The sequence below is a fragment of the Poecile atricapillus genome, chromosome 3 (assembly GCF_030490865.1).
Source record: "Poecile atricapillus isolate bPoeAtr1 chromosome 3, bPoeAtr1.hap1, whole genome shotgun sequence".
NCBI classification, from domain to species: Eukaryota; Metazoa; Chordata; class Aves; order Passeriformes; family Paridae; genus Poecile; species Poecile atricapillus.
In genome coordinates this window covers 53,605,597-53,625,017 of record NC_081251.1, presented here as the reverse complement: position 1 = coordinate 53,625,017, position 19,421 = coordinate 53,605,597, and the positions used below count along the sequence as shown (strand labels likewise).

The following is a 19,421-nucleotide window of genomic DNA, read 5'->3' as shown; positions in this document are numbered from 1 at the left end:
CAGCTTTTTCCTGTCTGCCTCTTTATGTTAAGTAATTCTTGGTGTGCTTTTCTTACATAAATTCTTTTAATGGGAGATCAGATCTGTCATGTCTCAGAAGATAGACTCAATTCCTTTCATACAATAAAAGGGAAATATGTATGCGAGGCTGCAGCTTGTGGCATTCAGAGGCTGATCCCAGGCTAGCTTGGCAGCTGCTTCCTCCTCTTCAGACATGAGATCAGGTCTCCATTGCTTCTTGGGGCATGGGGACTGCAAGTGATAAATCTAACACAGAGTATGATGGGTGGTTTCTGTAAGAAATTGTGACTTCAGGAGAGGATTCATAGTTGAAATGTCTGAAAAACCAAAGATACCTTTCTTAAGCCTGAAGACAGTCCAATACTACAGTTACACCTTCCACTGACTACCACTTATCTCAGTATTTTCTGTGGAGCTTGTTCGAAGGAGTATTGTGGGAAGAGGTGAATCCCAGTTAGGTTCTGGAAACTGCAGCCTCACTGTCCCTCTGTGAGTTAAGCTGTCAGTGGTTTACTTTCATGGTGTTTGGTTCCATTTTCTCTGATGTGGGGTGAAGACTCTGCAGGGAAACAGAGCCCTTCCCACATACTAAACCTTGTCTGAAACAATCTCAGATTCAACATACAATACAATACTCAGATTCACCTCCACCTGTGGTGGCTGTCCTGTGAGACTGCCTATAGGTTGTCTAGCATTGGATGCCCAGCTGCCTATAACCCTTTCTTTTCTAGTGCCTCACATCACTTGGCACAGCTAGAATTAAATCCTTAATAATGTTTTCATTATTGCTTTTCCAGTGAGACACTGGATGTGAGCAAATTGCAGAGTAAGCTGAGCCAGTAAAGGATGTCTGGAATACTTGCAGAATCATTCTTTTGAGAAAAGAGACCTGAGTTCCCTGGGATTTGCTGGGTCTGGGAAGCACTTGATAATGTTAGGTTAAAGCCTTTCCTCCCCTGCAATACTCTGCTTTCTTCCTTTTGTCACACAACCTTCCCCTGCTATCTCTACAAAAAGGCTTTCATGCAATCTGGCCTGTCAGCTGTTGCTTTTGTGCATTGTCCTGGATCTGGGATAAAGCGTAAGCTCTTCAATTCTGATGCTGTACAGTGTGGCATGAATGCTGATGGTGCTCTGGTTAAGAATAAGGCAACCAAGCAAACTTACAATTAACAATAAGCAGATGTGAGAACAGTGAGTTCCTAGAAGTAGTTGCATTTTTAAAGATTTTCCTTTTCTTTCCCCTTTCAAAGCTTCTCACCTCAGTATTTTCATTGTGGAAAACTGCATGGCTAGGAAACAGATTTGTGTATAGGCCTCAGTATTACAAGATTTGTCTTCAAAAAGCTAATTAGTACATCAACTAGAAGCTAATATACTCCACAAGTGTAATTTCTATCCTTTGCCTTACAATCAGCCACAAGAAACCACACTGCTGAAAATCACTTTTGAGAAAGAGCAAGTAGTGGTCTGTTTCTGTGCATCTTTTCTGTGTTTCTATTTCTAGAGGTTTTTTCCACTAACCTAACATGTGTGAGTGTGACCACTGTGTGAAGACAGAACAATCTGCTGCAGCAGAGCTCCTCCAGGGAGATAGCTTAATGAGCCCTAGGATGAGGTCTTAAATAAAGGAGGTGAGAAGCTGTACAAAAGAAGCATAGAAAAGAAAGATGTGACATATTTGGAAAGAGGAATGTTGCTTATCTTCTAGAGGGGAGCAATTCTATTACACATTGCAACATAAATAGAAAACAATTATATTATGCATTGTGAGCCATAAGTTGAGCATCCATGCTGATTTCCCTCTCTGTAATGAGCAATTAGAAATCAAACTCGCATGAATCTCTAAAATATGGAACAAAAAAGCCCCACCCATGCTGTAGTCACCATGGTGCTGACAGAACCTCCCCAGTTCAGCTCAGTACTAGGACCACATCCATCCTCTTGAGAAATGTTTTGTACATTAGTTTGCTTGGGTTTCACCCAATGCCCTCTTGGTTTAGGAATGAATTAGCAAGGCAGTGTGAATAAATGTAACATGTCCTCTGTCTGCAATTCTATTTTCAACACTTTTTAGAACTGACTAGAGGTATCAGTATGGGCACTAAGAATTTTTATTTGTAGCAGCATATGTATCTAATTTGAGAAGGGCCAAAAGCTGCAGTTACAGCACCATGTGATGTAAAAATTAAGATACAGCAGCTCCAGCGGTAATGAGCGTGCTGTCACGCTGTGCGTGTTGTATCAGCCTTTGGAAGCAGAGGGGAGGAGAAAATAGAAAATTAAGGGCCATCGAGCTGATAACAAAAGTCAGTGCATGGATTGACCTCTGTGTGTTCTTCATTGACAGGTTGATGACGCCTGGAAGTGAAATTCGGTTTGTCCACAAGCACATGGGTCTGGTGCCAGGCTGGGGAGGAGCTGCCCGGCTGGTGCGGATCGTGGGCAGCGGGGCAGCCCTGCAGCTGCTGGGCGGGGCTGCCCGGGTGGACCCCGAGAGAGCTCTGAGCCTGGGGCTCTCCGAGGAGACGCTGCCGGTCTCAGACCAAACCAGAGCGCTGGGAGAGGCCCGGGCCTGGCTGAGCCACTACACAGAGGGTCCGGCCGCTGTGATTCGGGCTGTGAAAAAGGTGGTGACAGCGGGAAGAGAGCTCCCACTGGAAGATGCCCTAAGGACAGAGAAGGACATTTTTGGAACTGTATGGGGTGGGCCTGCCAATTTGGAGGCATTGGTTAGAAGACCAAAACATAAGTGATGGTTTATGCATAAGAAATGGGCTTGACCCTTTTGCAAACAAAGCTTTCAGTAAAGCAGCCATTAAACTGAATCATTTAATGACTTGTCCATTTAAAATGGCATTAACATTCCTGCCATTTAGGTCAGGCAGGCATATTTGGTGTGCAACCACAGAGAAATCCCGTGCAGATTCTCTACTGTCCTAATCACCCACTGAAGAGATTAGTGAAATTAGTATGTAAAGGTAAATACTGTGCTGAAAATAGAACTATAATTCATTTGGAATGAGGCTGAAGATTATTTTATTTGGTGTTTTGTTTTGTTGTTTTAACTAGGATGGAAATTATTTGAAAGTTGTGACGTTTATTCATTTGTGGAACAGGTGCATCTAAAGCTGCAAAATACAAGTTCCCCAACGTGAGACCAGTGTCTTTAAGCAGCTTGGAAAAGATGATTACCAGTGGAAAGATAGCTTTTATTTTTTCATTCTAGTTAGTTCTTTGTGTAATTGTTGAGAAAGTATCCTTCAATTTTAATGGTGCTTTTATAGGAGAACCTTTGTGTTAGTGAGAAGCTTCTAGCACTCATTCACTATCACTGATTCAGGTTTTTAAATGTATTTTGGTGTCTTCTCACTGCTCAAGGAATCAACTACCCACACATGCATCTGCACATTCCCATATCCTGTACCTGTGCAAAGCTGCTGGCCTGGTTCTTTAAACAAAATCTAGCTGAAATCTTGGAAGGCCATGATGTATCATGCCCTGGAATGGCTTGTCCTTAGTTGACTGGATGATGTGAATACTTCAGCATTCTGTTAAGATGTGCATGGATATGTCTATGTCTTTCTTCAATGCATATTTACTGGTAGGGTGTATTTGGGCTGACTGGAAGATTTGGAACTCAGTCTCCGTTTCATGCCAGTGACTATGCAAGTAATTGGATAACTCAGTGGGGAAAGTTTTCTCTTTAGAAATTAGAAACTGACACACAGTGCCTTAAAGAGATTTAAAAATAAACATCTGTGAGAGAAAAACTATACAGACATATCTGTGACTGAGAGTTTCCTGTACTGTTGGTTAGGATGCACTTGTCTAAATCCAGCAGGGGCTGAGATCTGAGCCAAGGACCTAAGTACTCTGTGGGAGCATGTAAAGAAGGAAGCTCTGGGCTGTGTGCCACTGACATGCATTCTTACTCTGACCAGGCATAACTAGCTCTAGATCATGGAACAAGCTCCCTTAAGAAAAGAAGGCAATATCTTGGATGGAAATCCATGTTACAATTTCTACAATGTGGCAGGAGTCCTGAGTTTTCGTGAGGTAACTACATATGTTTGAGGACTTGGAGACACATCAATGATGGGAATTAGGCTTGGATTGCCTGTTAAGATTCTGTAGTTTTGAGCAGATTCCGTGATCTGCTGGGGATGTTTTACTGTATGGTTTTCACAGCAATTAATATAGCCTGAAGCAACCAAGAGAAATGCTGAGGAAATGGATGTGTTTTTGAGTTGGCACCTTAGAGAAGATAAGGAACTTACCTCCACCCTGTTGATCCTGCACCTTAATATCTGAAGCACCAATGGAGGAAGATTTCAAGTCTCTCTTCCCCTAAAATAAAGTTCAATTTTTCCTTTCAGGTTAGAGAAGAGACGGGAATGAGAACATGGGGAAGAGTAGTGTTTTGTGCCTTTCTCCCCCTGGCTCCTTTTTGTCAGTAGCCCAGCTGTTACTCCTGTGTGGCTGGATTCTTTCCCATGCCCTAAAGAACGTCAAACCCAAGTGGAAATGCTTTAGTATAATCAGGCAGCACTTGACTGTTTAGTAGTGAAGCTATTTTGCTTTTCATGAAGTTTCTCAAGACTCATGAGGGATTCTAGATTGCTGCATCACTGAACCTTCAAGGCACACTCCAGTCTATACGTATCGAGTTTTTTAAGCAATAGCAAGCATATAATATTGTTGTGAGTAAAAAAAAAAAAATGTTTTAAAGGGCAACTGGTTATGTCTTTGCTTTTAGCAAGAATGAATGTGCCATTACTGTTATTATTTTTAAAATTGGTGTGGAAATTACTTCGAACCTGAGTAAGATCCTTGAATCTTTTTTTCTTTAGTGTATTAGGCTCCTAAGTGTATTCTGTGTACTGAGTTATAGAAATTTGAGAGGGAAGAAATTGTAGGACAAAGACAGAATCTGGTTTCTTTCATATTTTGAACCAGATCTGTGCTGGCAGTTAGTGAATGCTAAGTACACCTGTGGGGGATGTCTTTCCATTTTGATTTATAAACAATGAGCTTAATTCTCATTTCAGCAAATATATTTCCCCATCCACCCTCTGTGATTTGTATCAAAGGCCGATGTTTGCTTCTAAGAAATCAGGACAAATAATTAACTAATATACAGCAAGACACATTCAGAGCAGTTTCAGAGAGGGTTATGGAAACCCATTTTGTTGGTATCATAAATATACCAAGCATAGGTACAGGGCATTCTGAGGATCATTGCAGGTTTTGATCAAGGATTTTGTGAGTAGTCTAATACCATATTCTCTGGTTTATCTTCTTCTAAAAGTAAGCAGAGACCTTCATAGAAATGACAGGCCAGCTAAATTACCACGACTGCCAGGATGAGAGTTCAAGACTGAGATGAAATGGAATCCCATTTAGCCCATTTGAAAGCTAAATGCTTTATTTCACAGAATACTTTCTTATCCTCTTAAAGTGACAAATACCTTTAACCAGCAATTGATAAAATGTTTTTATTTTCTTTACAATTATTAAAGTTGTCAAGCTTCATCTCAGCAGGTTTTTTCCCCTTCTGAAATGGTTTAAAAACAAACATGCACTAAATGCGCAAAATAAATTAGAAACATCAAAATTGATAGTCCCAGACTCCTAATTAAATAGCATGCCAGCTTTTGTACTTCCTAGGGGCTAATTTGCCAGCTTCCTCCTCAGCAAACTAAGTTTCCTATTATATTGTGAAATGTCTGTCTTATTTTTCTTCTGTGTACTGGGCCAACCCAAGGGTTTAATAGGAGCGTGGATTCTATACTAAGCTTGTAAAGGTTGGATACTGGAGATCACTTTTAACAAGACAGATACTTCTATCTTACTTGCTGTTGATAGAAATATATTTACTAGATGGTCAAGCTAGATAAGCAAGGTGTTCTTGCAGAATGCTTGGCTCCCTATCTGATCTGTATTTTTTTAGCCATGAAATAGGATTCCTGTATCTAGGGTTATCTGTTCTGGAAATTGAGATGCTGTAGATTTTATAGCATTTAAATTTATTTTTTCATTTTCCCTTCTGCTTCACTGTGCATTTCTCTAGCTATGCTGTACAAGTTGAAAATCACTTAATGCATGGAATTGCAGTCAACCACATAATGCAGTGTGGCTGTGGCTTTGCTAAAATGAACAGAGAACACATTTCCTACTGAAAGTAATGGTTTAAATATAAGATGGGAATTATCAGTTACTACTTTTCCCTAGCTTGATCTGGGGAGTGCATTTGCTGCTCTGATGGTTGGCTATTAAGCCCTCACCAGCCTTGCTTTAATTTTAGTGTTTCACAGCTGCAGTTAGCCAGCAGGAGCCAAAAACAGCATCACAGGTGTGGGGCTGAACTCTACTTGGGTCAAAAACCCCAAGGATAATCACTGATAGAATTATTTGTAGACTGTTTGGGCTGCAAATCCTAAAATTAAGTATAGTGAGTCATGTTCCTTTATTTTATTTCTTGCTTTTTTTAACCCATACTCACATTAAGTGAAGTGTGTGCACATAGCTGGTGTTCTTAGTGAAGGCTTTTGCAGCACAAAGGCATACTTTGGTTAGAGCCACTGTATACTAACTCAAATCAAAGTAAGATAGCTAGCAACTAAGAGAGAAAAAAGCATTTCATCCAGTTTCCTTTCTGAAGTCCATGTAATTGGCTTATTTCTTTATGGGACTGGAAGATGATGGTGAAAATATGTGGTCAACAGCATCTATTTCTAGCTGAGAATGAAGGAGATCTTGCTTATTCCATCCTACTCTGCACTTTCCTGACCACTGATCTCACCTGTAGGCAGAGGAGGAGGGGCACAGCTTGTCCAAGATCAGATATGTCATCCATCATTACATTAAAAAGATCATAGAAGTTTAAATCTACCATTTTAAAAGTCAGCCCTTTTAATTCCTTTCAAATAGTTGTTTGCTTAAAGCAACTTAAGACCAGCAGTACCAATGTATCAGCTACCGTCCCTTGGTATTCTGAGATACATATACTAAGAATTGGAGTTTAATTAGCTTTAAAATAAAGACAGAGTCCAGAATCAAGTAATGCTGTTTCTCAATCTAAAAAAATGTAAAAGAACTGCTAGAGAGATAAAAGACAAGCTGTGTTTTTCAGGATCTGGCTTTTAACATTCAGAAGTCTGTAGTAATGCAGCTCCCACGCTAATACAAGCACAAAACTGCTCCTTCTGTGCTGCCATCAGTTTTGCTATGAACAGGGGAACAGCACTATCATCCTTAATATTCATGTCCTTTGTTATAGGGTCAACTTTGATAACTTACAGTCTTTTATTTCAACATTTCTGCTGTTAAAATAAGGCTGTGTGTGATACTTCTGCCTGCCATCAACAGTGAAGCGAGTTAATCAGCTCTTCAGATGTCTGTGTGAGTATTAAGCTTGCAACTCATGATTTTTCAATAAAAGACTATAGTCCTACAGTGTTGTCTTTGACAGCCAGCCAGTCAGGGATGCAAGAACATCAGGATGCCACTCAGAACTAGTCATCCCTTTTGGTAAACATGGGAAGCTTTTTTATGAGAGTCTTCTTTGAAATTCCTTCAGTGAAGTTCAATTAAACTGGAAACATATCTGAGATTGTTACTGATAAAATGTAGTTTTATTAAATTATAAATTCTGTAACAAAAACAAGACAGATCAAGAAAGATCTCAAAAAACAAAACTACAAGGACTAGATGGCAAAGCCAGTGAAAAAGCCATGGAGAGTGCAAAGGTAAGGATTTGCAACACAAGTTAACAGCATTTTTACATTTCCATTGAAAGAAGGTAAATGATTGCTCTTGCCTAGTAAAAACACATTTTAACTCCAAACTCACATCTATTTTCTCACATTAAATTAAGCATCCTGCTCACACCCAACACCTTGACTGATTTCACACAGCTTTAGTGTTCTTTTCGTACATCAATCCATGCAGAAAGTAGTAAGACAATGCAACAGTCAGATAATGAAGACAATTCAAGTTGTACAGTAGATATACATTGGCCAAAAAGGGGTAGAGTATCTTCAAGGGGAAAATGCTACAAAATAAACACAAGACATTTTCAAGAAAACTGGGCATTGTTAAACAGCTTTCAAACCATTAACAGTACAACCCAGCTTCCTAGAGTTAGAAAGTCTTCCAGCTGAGACATGTTAAGAGACTTAAGTTAAAACAGGCCAAATTTGTTTTCTCCCCCTCACCCCACCCTCCCACCAAATACACTGCTAGGTTTGAGTGCAATGCCAATTTGGACAGAAAATTTACAGAAAATTACAACTGAATGGGTTTTTTTTCGCATGGCTCTAGATTTAAACTTCAGTGACTGTGCACTGTCCATCTGGCCTTCTAGATCTTACACTTGTGTTTGCCACCCCACCCCCTGTCCCTGGTCTATCTGCTCCTGCCTGGCTTGCACCGGCATTCAAGTGTCTCTGCTGACCAGGGGACGGGCGTTGCTGAAGGTGGGCAGACACATCCTCACTGTCGCTGCTGGCATCCGATTCGGTCTCCTCAACAGAGGTGTCGGGGGCTGGCACCCTACCAGAAGATGAAGATTCATGGTCTTCTTCTCCCTCTCCCCTGTGACTCCTTTCAGCCATACTGTCTCCATTTATTTGCAAGTGGGCAAAAGAGTTCTCTAGAGAATTGCTTGCATCAGGTGATGGCGTTGAAGGGCTCACGAGCTGACCATCTAGTGCTGGTAGGGGCCTCACAGAAATGGATGCTAGAGGCTGCACAGCTGCAGCCCCTGGAGTCAGTGTGCTGTCTGCACCATCAGCAGAGCTTTCTCGTGCCAGGTTGACAGTGTTGGTGTCACAGTCCAGCCTCAGCCCAGCCACTCCCTTCTTTGGTATATCTATTATGTCCCGTTTTATTTTTCTGCGACGTCCATGCTCATTTCTCCTATACTGAACCATGTTTTCAAGGTCTGCTACGTATAAAAAACCAGCAATTAGCATTTCAGTGCTCTTTTTACCCTTGGAAAAGGCATCTTCCAGCTCTCTGCTGGTACGTTCATCATACTGCCACCAGCCATTTCTACCTTCATAGTACCAAGCATATTCTCCATTGCCTCTGCTTGCCGCTTTGAGTTCTTCGGGTGACAGTAAGGTTGGCTTGTCAAGAAAATCCTCAGGAATCTCCTGCCGGCAGAGTGCACATCGTTTCCCAAGCCAAGAAGCTCCCTTAACACACAGATAGCAGAAAACATGTTTACAGGGCAGACTTACTGGATGGACACATGTTTGCAGACAGATAGCACATTCAGGGACTTGCAGGGAAGGTGCTGCACTGGTACATGACTCGTTTGTCTTCCTGTTTGTGGGAAGCATGTTGATCGAATGATCTATTTCACCACAGCCAGCCATCCTGCAGAGGATCAAAGAAATTTAAATCAGTTCATTATGTCAACTTAAACCAGCACCTTGCATCACATTTCACCTCAACATTCACACAACAAGATGTTTACTTCAAATTAAAGTAAGTTACTGTTTCCTGAGTGACAAGACTACCTTGAGTACTGGAAAGATTTCTTTTGCTGATCACCAATCTTTTATCTGTTTAATTTTCAGCATGTTAACATATCAAGTTAGAAAACAAATTTTGGAATTTCCTTTGTTCATTTCCTGAAGTAGAGTTGATTAATGAACCTTCAGCCAACCAGTTACTTTGATGCCTCCTCAGGAAATTCAAAGAAATTATGGTTCTTTCCTCAAGAGGTGATGTTGCTGCAGTTTGAACTTAAACAATCTCTCTTCAGACTACAGGTGATCATCTGTTTGATTAAGAGACCGCCTGAACAGTATCTCAGACTAGGTTTACACAACAGAAAATATGCCTCACAGCAGCACACAGCTGATGAATTCCCCCACTCTGTTTCTTAGTTCCCATGCACCATGGTACACCACCCTCAAACTGAGCTCCAAACAACCACAGGGCTGCAGAAAGAACCAGATTTGAAAACTGAGGTGGCCTTTTTCAAAAGATACCTTGGGCTCCTTTTTCTTAAACATCAAGTGAACTCCCTCATATATGTGAGTGCCTCTCGAAAGGAATCACTGCAGACCAGCAGAAGCAGCAGTGTATTGCAGAAGACACACAGCTCTGACTTGACTAGCTTGTGGAGTAACTGCCTTCACTTTCTCTGGCCATATCCTATTTCTGTTTTTAAAGGTGATTTTGTAACTGTAAGAGAATGGGGAATGCAAAACTGCATCACTTTGGCATCGTGTAGGATTTAAGTAGTTGAAAAATTCTAGCCTAAATATGCAAATGCCTTCTCAACTACATTTTTGCCATGGCAATCTTTCACGGTCTGTTTCATGGTAATTTTCCTTTTATTTATTAACAATCAAAACCAAATACCAGATACTAAATGAGGGAGGAGAATGGGCTTTGGGGAATGGGGCCTAAAAAGGTGCCTTTTTAAATTTAAAATCCCCAAGAAACTTCAAGACTGATATTCAACAAAACAGCCTTTCAGTGAAAGTAGCCTTTGTTGTACAGACAGCTAGGAGTAGTTCATGCAAAACTACCACAAGCATGTAGGCCAAAAGGGACCTTTAGAGGTCACTTAGTCCAGTCTCCTGATCCACATGGCACCGACACCAATACTAGATTAGACCACCTGTGGCTTTGTCTATCTGAGTTTTTTTGAAACCTGCAAGGATGGAAATACCACAGCCTCCCCTGTTCTAATGTTACCCACGTTTCTAACAAAATTTGTTACCTCAAGAGAAAATGCCTAGTATTACTTTAAAAGCTTCCACTGCTTTAAAAATCTTATAAATATATCTGAGATTAAAAAAAAAATGCTTCAGTATCTATATTTATCTTTACAATGATATATCATGTGCTGTTTACTTAAAATATTTTTCTCTATGCTGTCTGTTCCCTTCTAGCACTAAAATTTCCTCTTGAAAGACCAATGTCTCTTTAATCCCTTTTTTAATCAAGTGATTCTTTTATAAACTCTACAGCTCAAATACTTTCTCCTGAAGTAGCACAAAATTGTATTCACCTATGTTTCAGTTTCGTATCTGAATTTCTTTTTCTGAGATTAATGACCAGTCTGCACAACAGTTCTTGAATCAGCATGCCAGATACAGACACAGCATTACCTACCAGCTGGCAATTATGATTTGACTGCACAGCACACATCTGTGAGATCCATTCTAACAATGTTGTAAATAAGTTGCTTTTTGGAAGCCTCACACTTCTGAGGCTGTATTTTGCAACAGATTTTCATAGCAAGGGTAGCGGTTTATACCAAGAAACTTATTAGAAAAAGGGGAGAAGAAAGTCTATTGAGATTTCAGAATAACGACAAACACAACCCAACCATCATTTCACAACAGAAGAGCTGAAAGAGAAATCCATTTATTGATTAATTTTTGCTAACCATGGCTGAGGTAAAGGATCTTAATTTTCAAGTGTCCCCACAATGAGTAGTACAGTGCAAAAAAGCACAGCAGCAGAGATTTTTACTTCCATGCTACAGTTTTACAAAAGGACACTTCTCCCTGAATATCCTTTATAAAATGATCCTTTTCAGAGTCAAAGAAAAGATTAAAACAACCTGTAGGTAAGTAACTTCTATACAAGTCACCTATCATCATTTAGATTTTGAAGGTGATTAAAACGCAAAGCAGGGATTAAAAAGGCAATGCACTTTGACAAACTAAATTGTGATACCATGAGCTAAACTAAAGAGAGTTTACCCTGAGGTAAACTAAAAGAAGAATTAAAAGTTCTCACCTGTCCACTGAAAGCAAAACATGCTAACATTTGAACTGTGCTCAACAGGTCACCCATTAACTAGAGGGATCTTTGATTCCTTACTAGATCAAGATAATAATGTAGGATATGAAAAGGAGTAAATGCTTTTTCTTGAAATTCCTATTTGATTTTTAATGATTCTAAGGAAAATGTTATGTATAAAATGAGTAGAGCTGGAGGAGTAAACCCTTATCTCTAAAAGTGCTACCCAGGAACATAAAACTCTGATACAATAAGCACAGCTGCAGTTGCATGTGCTCAGAATGCAGGACAATTATGCACTTGAAGATTTATATCAACTACACTGAAGCTGTCTCACTTTTTGTTTTTAAATCGTGATGCTAATTAATCTTTTGTTTTTTTAATTTACCTTTTTTAATACCAAATCTAGGTCACAGAGTTTGTTTATCAGCTGGTAGGAGGATGTACACGTAGGTTTTTACAGAAGAGGCAATCCTTCAGAACCAAGGACAAACATCTTGGATGGCTATTCTGCTACGTTATGTCTGTGGAAGCACTTCCACTGGAACTTCATGGTATTAAGAATTAAACAAAACTGACCACACAGTATTTTTCCTGAAAATAAAAGTAATATTTTATAACAAAGTTCAATCAAAACAGGCTTTATATCAGAACTGTTATCAAATAGGAAAGCTCCATTTTTTGGAGGACTGGGTTCCCTTTAAAATCATGTTCTTGACTAAAAATTAACTAAACTCAAGGAATAATTCTAAAACCAGTTTTATTTTAAGTATTTAGATCCTCAATGCAGGTATAAATAAGAGAACAAGAAGAACATGAACTCTGCATTTTAACATAAATACAGCCTAAAACAAACTGAGACAGAATTAGTCCAAAATCTTGCAAGATCCCACCTCTTGTGGTTTTTATTTTTAATATTAAATAATACAGTTAATTTCTAAGCTATGGAGCTTTCATCAATAAATGAAGTATGGAAGAGGTGATGTGTAACAGCTACATAAAAAGACCCCAGGTCTTTTTGCACTCAAAGAAAATGTAAATTCAGACAAAACCACTTCAAATTCCAGGCCAAATTCTAACTGCAACTAAACAGTCCATCAAGGAGCTGACATGTTGAAGTTCAGTAACAAAACAACAGCTTACTTTTTCTGAATAATTTCTACTGAAGCATGCCACAAGACTGAAATGGTCTCTCTTCAGATGTCTCCAGCTAGGATGGCAGGTCCTCCTTCCCAAGGCTTGCTCATTCCTGACTTGTCCTGCTCAGTGCTACACAACAGCGTTTCAGCTTCTCTGCAAACTAACAGAAAGCAAACAATACCACCATTACAATGTTGTCTAGAGGTACAAATGAGCAAAGTGCAATACCATGGTTCTGTAACAGAAAGGAAATTATTATGCTTTTATTTACTTGATGCACGTTTTTTTTCAATAAAACTATCACCAGACTTCTGTGTCATTTTTTGTAACCATCAGTTTTGATCCAGTTTTTATTTTGATGTCTGGCTTAAATAATACTTTTTTAAGCGTTATAAAAGGCAATTGTTTTTTACTATAGTCAATTAATTGCTCATACAGTGACCTCACAAAAGGAGTAACACAAAAGGAGAAACAAGACCAAAGTTAGAAGCATGTTAGTTTTATGCAAATTTAACGTCTAATAAATGATCCCTTATATTCAGGAAATTTAGAAAGTCACAATAGCTTTCTAAAGCTTTTTATTAAACTATCATACCATTCCAAAGAACCATCTAACCATGTTCTTGTCCTGACACAGACTAGTATCAGATGCTTGAGGAAAAAGCAGTGCACATGAACAACTGATCTCCCCCCGGTCTTCTCCATATTTCAATGAGAAATTTGCCTCTTCATATTTCAAGGCTCAAAGCCTTGAAACCTCATTGCATCCATTTATGAATGAACCTCAGAACAATTCAGCACTTTCTTCTTTATAAATCTACATTTGTATGTTCTCATACCACCTTATAAACAAACTCTACAACCTACATTTGATACTTACCAAGGTAAACAAACAACAACAAAAATTCATTAGGACCTTCCTCTACTTCTTTAAAATATCTTGATAGGCACCAAGGTTCAACGACAGAAAGAGTGCATATGATTTCTAAAAAAGAGGACAAGGATGCAACTCGGCCTCCATAACTCAGGGGTAATATACCCCTCTTCAGGCTAATAGATAATGTCAGTTGCAATATATCTGGTGAACCAGAATCATAGCCAAGTCATTTCACAAATACATAATAATCATAATCACTAAGTGCCAAACAAATACCTAAAAAGTTCCTACAGCAGGGAAGTAGGAATCTGCAGACTCAGAAAGTGAAGGGAGACCAACACTCTTGCATTCTCACAACCTAAACAGGAAGGTCTTGATCTAAGAGAACCACCGTCAGTGAATCCTCTGTCAAAATACTGATGAGCCACAGAATCTTCCTTCTGGTCTGTAGCTTTCTGGATGATACTCAAACATCTTGAACTACAGTTTCCAGTTGCTGCAAAACATTATATATAGGAATAATTTGAAGCTGAGAATGTCACCTCTTTGATTTAAATTTGTTCAAGGAAAGAATCATTTCAGCATAAATACAGTGCAGAGCAGACATGTAAGAGTCGAGTAAAAACAAGGAGTGGTAAGACCCTGAACGAACATGGAGCATTATAGTGTTCTGTGCTATAGTCCTTCATCAAATGATCAAACATTTATCATTAATAATATCAGAGTGTTTAGATTACTTCAGTGCAAGAAGCATTAATTTTCTTTATAGTTGAGCTCCATGTAATATTCTGTACAGCTATTTTTAGAATGAGCTCCAAAGGAAAAACTGACAAGCCTATCCACACCTCTTCTCCCCTCATAGTTCTAGCAGCTTTCCTTTCTTCACACATCAATCTGAAACCAAGAGCAGCAATCGCATTAGAATGGTGGCTCTACTAATCCACTGAGACAAGATACTATGTTTTCTATGATCAAAGAGACAGCTGCAACAAGCTTGATGCTCTGGGTGTGGTATTCAGTCCTTCATCTTGGGAGCTGGCTTTCTGTTACTTCAATAGGTATCACCTGAAGCCTTTTATCTACTCCCTCTCATAATCCACTACTAGAGGTAGCACATCATAAAACCAAATGCTATGTGGAGATGGCAGAAAAAGGCGGGGTCTGTTCTGGGGGATTTATTAGGAAATAAAAATGCATACATGTATTCAAGATATGTAATTATATCTAGAAGAATCCAAGGAAGGCATAATTACAGGATTGTGATAAGGCAACTTTACAACTGCTGCAAAGCTCTTGAAAAGAACTAGTTCACACACTGACATCAGGTAACCTCTACGTTTCATGACGTTGCTACTTATTTAATAAGCCAGTCTTGAAAATTCTACTGAAAGGACTGACAAACACTTATGGTTACACACATGTCCCTTCTTGGATGATGACTCCTCCTTTTAAGACACCTGAGTAAGGGCTGTGTCCTATACTTCACAATTAATTTTCTCTTTTTCCTGTAGTATGAGGAGTTATGCTATCTGCAGCAACCTGCACGTATCCCTCCCTAAACCCCTGCATCCTATCACATACTGATTTTGAAGCTTTAGAAATGCAACAGACAGAAGGACAATGTCACTGATCAGAACCATCCCCATCCAAACAGAGGCTCAGACAACATGGAACTGTTCTCTTTGTCCCCTTGAAAGTCTCTCAGGATGCTTATTGGGAGAAGTCATGTCCACTTCTTCCACGCTTTAAGAATTTGAAGTGGTGGACTTCCTACCAGACCTATCTCCCAAAATGACTTCAGGTTCTCCTGAAGAACAATGTTAAGCTTTTACTAGGCCAAGATGGAATTAAACCATTTCTTGTCAGTTCAGTTAATTGTGCTCGTTAAATTATGAGACCCAGTAAATTATCAGGCCCAGCATAATTTTCTACTCTTATTCATTTGGGGAAAAAAACAGCAACAATTGCAAAAAGCTCTCAACAATCAATCAATCAATCAAACAAATAACCCACCCAAACCAAAACCAGAAGCATGCATATTTAGGAAGACAGCTCCTATTGATGAAGAATTACCTACAGTCTTAAGCTTCCTCTGTAAGGAAAATCCTAGCTTTTTAAAAGCACACAAGTGCAACACTGGTGAATTCAACAAACACCAGCCAAAGACTAGTATATGAGTCTTACTTCAAATGACAAATCTAGGAATACTACAATACAGATTATTTTAAAATAGCTATCACAAATTCATCATCGCCCCCCTTGAAAACTCAGTGGAGTTACAGTATTAATTCACAAGAGTAAATGCTCTTCTGTCATTTAATACTTGTATTTTTTTTTTTCCATGAAGGTCCCTAATTTGTAACTCTGTTGGGGGGTAGGAGGAGAAAAAGTTCCCTTGAATGCTGTCCTTCCCCACAAGTAACCAAGATCCAGACAGTGTGTGAAGAAAGAAGGTGGTTGTTTCATTTAATAGGAAAAATCACACTCCTATCTGACAGTCTACTACTGTCAATACACTACCAGCTCAAGGTACTGAGTCTTACCAGATGTTTAAATCTGTCCCTGGCACTGGATACCACAACAGATAAATAACTTTACTGTTTTCTGTGCTTGCCTACTTTTTTTGTATCTGTTTCTTAAACTTAGAATATTCTCAGGAATTGCTGATTGTGATGAGGCTTCAAGCTGCCTGTCTTTCCTTATTATTGGCTATGGCATATTAGTAAACCCCCAACATTTATTTGTACACTTGGGAACTGAATCATAGAAGAATAGCCAAGTGCAGAGCAGTCAGCCATTTCAGTATTAAATACTACATGTATTGAAAATGAGGTTGTTTCCTATGCTACAATTGGAGCACTGATGTTGAATTTTGAGCATATATCCTATTTCAATCTATTTAACAAAGAAAAATGTTAATTTCTCACTCAAAAACAAAAGTGTGCAAAAAATGAAGCAAAACCTGGTTCATCTTAAGTTACCAATGCTCCAGAAACTCAAATAAATACAGGGACATCTCTTTGGATATATATATATATATATATATATACACTTCATTAATATACACAGAAGAGAGGAAAAAAAAATCAATTTCAATATGAGGACTCTTCCAGGGGCTCATTATTCAATAGGTTATAAAAATACTGCAGTTCCAGCTCTTTAAATACATGACAACTCAATTACATCTAAATTGATGCAATACATTTTGAAGGAAACATGAACAAACTTTCTCTTTCACTCACTACAGATTTTGTATTATAGCAATTTAAACAACTGGCACTTCAATAGACTTAGAAAGAAACTACAGTATTAACCACACAAGACCATAAAGCAAGTTCTTGCAAAAACATTCAATGTTTAAGAGTTATTAAAAATTATCAAATGAAGATTCAGATTTCACCGTGTCTTCAATACTATTACACACTGTAATTTTTGGTACTGCATTTTTAGAGATACTTCAGAATCTATTTTTAAGTAGCCCACGGTCCAGAGGCAGCAGCTAACAAAGCAAGGATTGGCTTTTTAATATTACAAAGCTGACAGAAGCAAAACGTTTTAAAGCTCAGCTCCATACTCCTCCTTGTAATTGTTAATATGTAACTGCATATTACATACCAGTAAGGAAACCTACAGCGTTTCTCAGACATATCATTGAAAAGCTGTACTAAGATTAAACCCCCACAGTTTCAGTTTAACTATTTCCCCATTCCGATTGTCTTGTTCGTACAAAAAACCTCGCGTTTAGTTAATGTTTTTAACAACAATTCCTCAGTGGCGGCAACGTGTACCGCGCCAAAAGCAGGACCCGTTTTCACGTTTCGCATCCCCTTTCAACATTCCTAAGGGATACAATGCAAACACTTGAGCCGAGGCCGCCAAGCAAAAAGAAACAACAGCACTTCCACTAGGAACACTTCGTTCCTTCTGTCTGGGTGCTCCGCGCTGCGCACCCGTGACCGCCCGGCAGTGACCGAGCCCGGCCGGGCCAGCGGTGACATCCGCAGGGACGAAGCCACACTTGCAGCACCTCGCCCTGGGAATTAGAGCGCTGCGCCGGCTCGGCCAGGGAATTCCGCCACGCGTGACGCCGCCACGGCCAATGCTCCTGACCTATTTTACTGCCCAGCACAACGAAACCCCCGACTCACAGAACCACAGAATCAATTCGGTTGGAAAAGACCTCCGGGACCATCGAGTCCAGCCTAAGCCCGGGCCCGGTCCGGCACTCTGCGCGCACCTCGCTCCGCACCGGCGTCGGGGCGCCGCCTCCTGCAGGGACACGGCTCCGCGGAAGGGGGCCTGGCCCGGCAGGAGGGACCGGGAGGCTTTGCCGGCGGTCCCGGCTCTCCCTCCCAGCCTCTCCGTGCGGGGCCTGGGGAAGGGCTCCCGGCAGGGCTGCGCCGCCGCGGCCCCGACACCCGGCACGTGACCCCGCGGGCGGGGCGGGCGACACCCCCCCACCCTCCCCGCCGCCAAAACAATACCGGGCAGGGCTCTGCCCGCCGGGCGGCTGCCCCTCGCTCGGCTCAGCCCAGCGCAGCCGGCCTTTTGTTCAGGGCACTCACCCGCGCGGGGAGGCCGCGGCGCCCGCTCCGGCTCGGTCCGCACCCCGCCGGCGGCGGAGGGGCGAGGGGAGGCAACGCCGCCCCGGCCCCGGGCGGCCGCGCAGGGGGCGCTGTCGGAGAGGCCTTTGGTGGCCGAGGCCGCCGTCGTCGCCTCCTTCCGATCGCTCCAGCTCGGGCCTGCCCGCGGCGGCGCGGGGACTCACCCGCCGGGCCGGCCCGCGCCGCTCAACTCCGCTCGGCCCCGCTCCGCTCCGCCCGCCGCCACCTGCCGCTCCCTCCGGCCCCGCCGCCGGGACCGCGGGACGCGCCGACGTCACGCGCGGGCCGGGGCGGCCGAACGCGCCACTGTGACGCCGCCGCGGCGGGGGCGGGGCCAGGGGCGGGGCCTCGCGCGAGATGCCGCGGGGAGGCCCCGCCCCGGCCTCACGGCGGTGTCATGGCGGTGTCACGGCGGCCCCGCGCGGCTCGGGTGGCACCTGGGCTGAGGGGAAGGGCAGGTGCCCGGCAGCCCCGGCCCCGGCGGGTGCCCTGCGGGGGAACCTGCCAGGCGCTCGGGAGGGTCTGACAGCTGGGGGTCTCCTTGCCGGACCCCCTGCCCAGGTCGTGGCGCGTTGTGGCTGGTTGAGCCTGGCTGGACGCCAGGTGCCCCGTGAAGCCGCCCTGGCACTGCCCTCCGCAGCTTGGCACGGGAGGGGGAATATAACGAGAGGCTCGTGGGTCGAGATCAGGATAGGACGAGATCACTCATCATTTGCCGTCATGGGCAAAAGAATATTGATATGGGGAAATTAATTTAGTACTAGTCAAATCAGAATCATGACAAATAGACTCATGTTTAAGGATGGTGTTCATCCTTACCTTCCCTTCTTTCCAGGCTGATTTTTGGCTTCCTGGTTCTTGGGGCGCAGCCCTTAAGAACAGACTGCTCCAGCTGGTGCCCCTCAGGGTCACAAGTCCTGCCAGCAAACCTGCTCTGCTGTGGGCTCCTCTCTCCATGGGCACACAGACCCTGCCAGGAGCCTGTTCCAGCACAGGCTTCC

The 19,421-nt window shown here is 41.8% G+C and overlaps 2 protein-coding genes across 19 annotated transcripts in view; one reads left to right on the top strand and one right to left on the bottom strand.

The window, feature by feature from the left end:
* The window catches only part of ECHDC1 (ethylmalonyl-CoA decarboxylase 1), a 41,387-nt gene extending 37,584 nt beyond the window's left edge, over positions 1–3,803 (top strand). For all 5 annotated transcript variants that reach the window (XM_058836578.1, XM_058836577.1, XM_058836576.1 and 2 more), the window contains exon 6: positions 2,372–3,803. In XM_058836578.1, coding sequence (XP_058692561.1) covers positions 2,372–2,777 — 406 coding nt within the window. In that variant the 3' untranslated portion in view covers positions 2,778–3,803. The remainder of the gene's footprint in view (positions 1–2,371) is intronic.
* Positions 3,804–7,631: 3,828 nt separating this feature from the next.
* On the bottom strand, positions 7,632–18,738 carry RNF146 (ring finger protein 146). Of its 14 annotated transcripts, XM_058836575.1 has the most exons (5): positions 18,382–18,738; positions 12,943–13,099; positions 9,270–9,408; positions 9,083–9,182; positions 7,632–8,971 (listed from the first exon to the last, which is right to left on the bottom strand). In XM_058836575.1, exons 3-5 carry the CDS (start codon positions 9,405–9,407, stop codon positions 8,349–8,351), a joined length of 861 nt encoding a protein of 286 aa, XP_058692558.1. In that variant the 5' UTR covers position 9,408; positions 12,943–13,099; positions 18,382–18,738; the 3' UTR covers positions 7,632–8,348. The 14 variants fall into 14 exon arrangements, with proteins under 14 accessions (XP_058692558.1, XP_058692550.1, XP_058692555.1 ...); XM_058836567.1 differs by adding an exon at positions 13,820–13,924 and having other exon boundaries at positions 7,632–9,408; XM_058836572.1 differs by adding an exon at positions 12,188–12,393 and having other exon boundaries at positions 7,632–9,408.
* Positions 18,739–19,421: the final 683 nt, after the last annotated feature.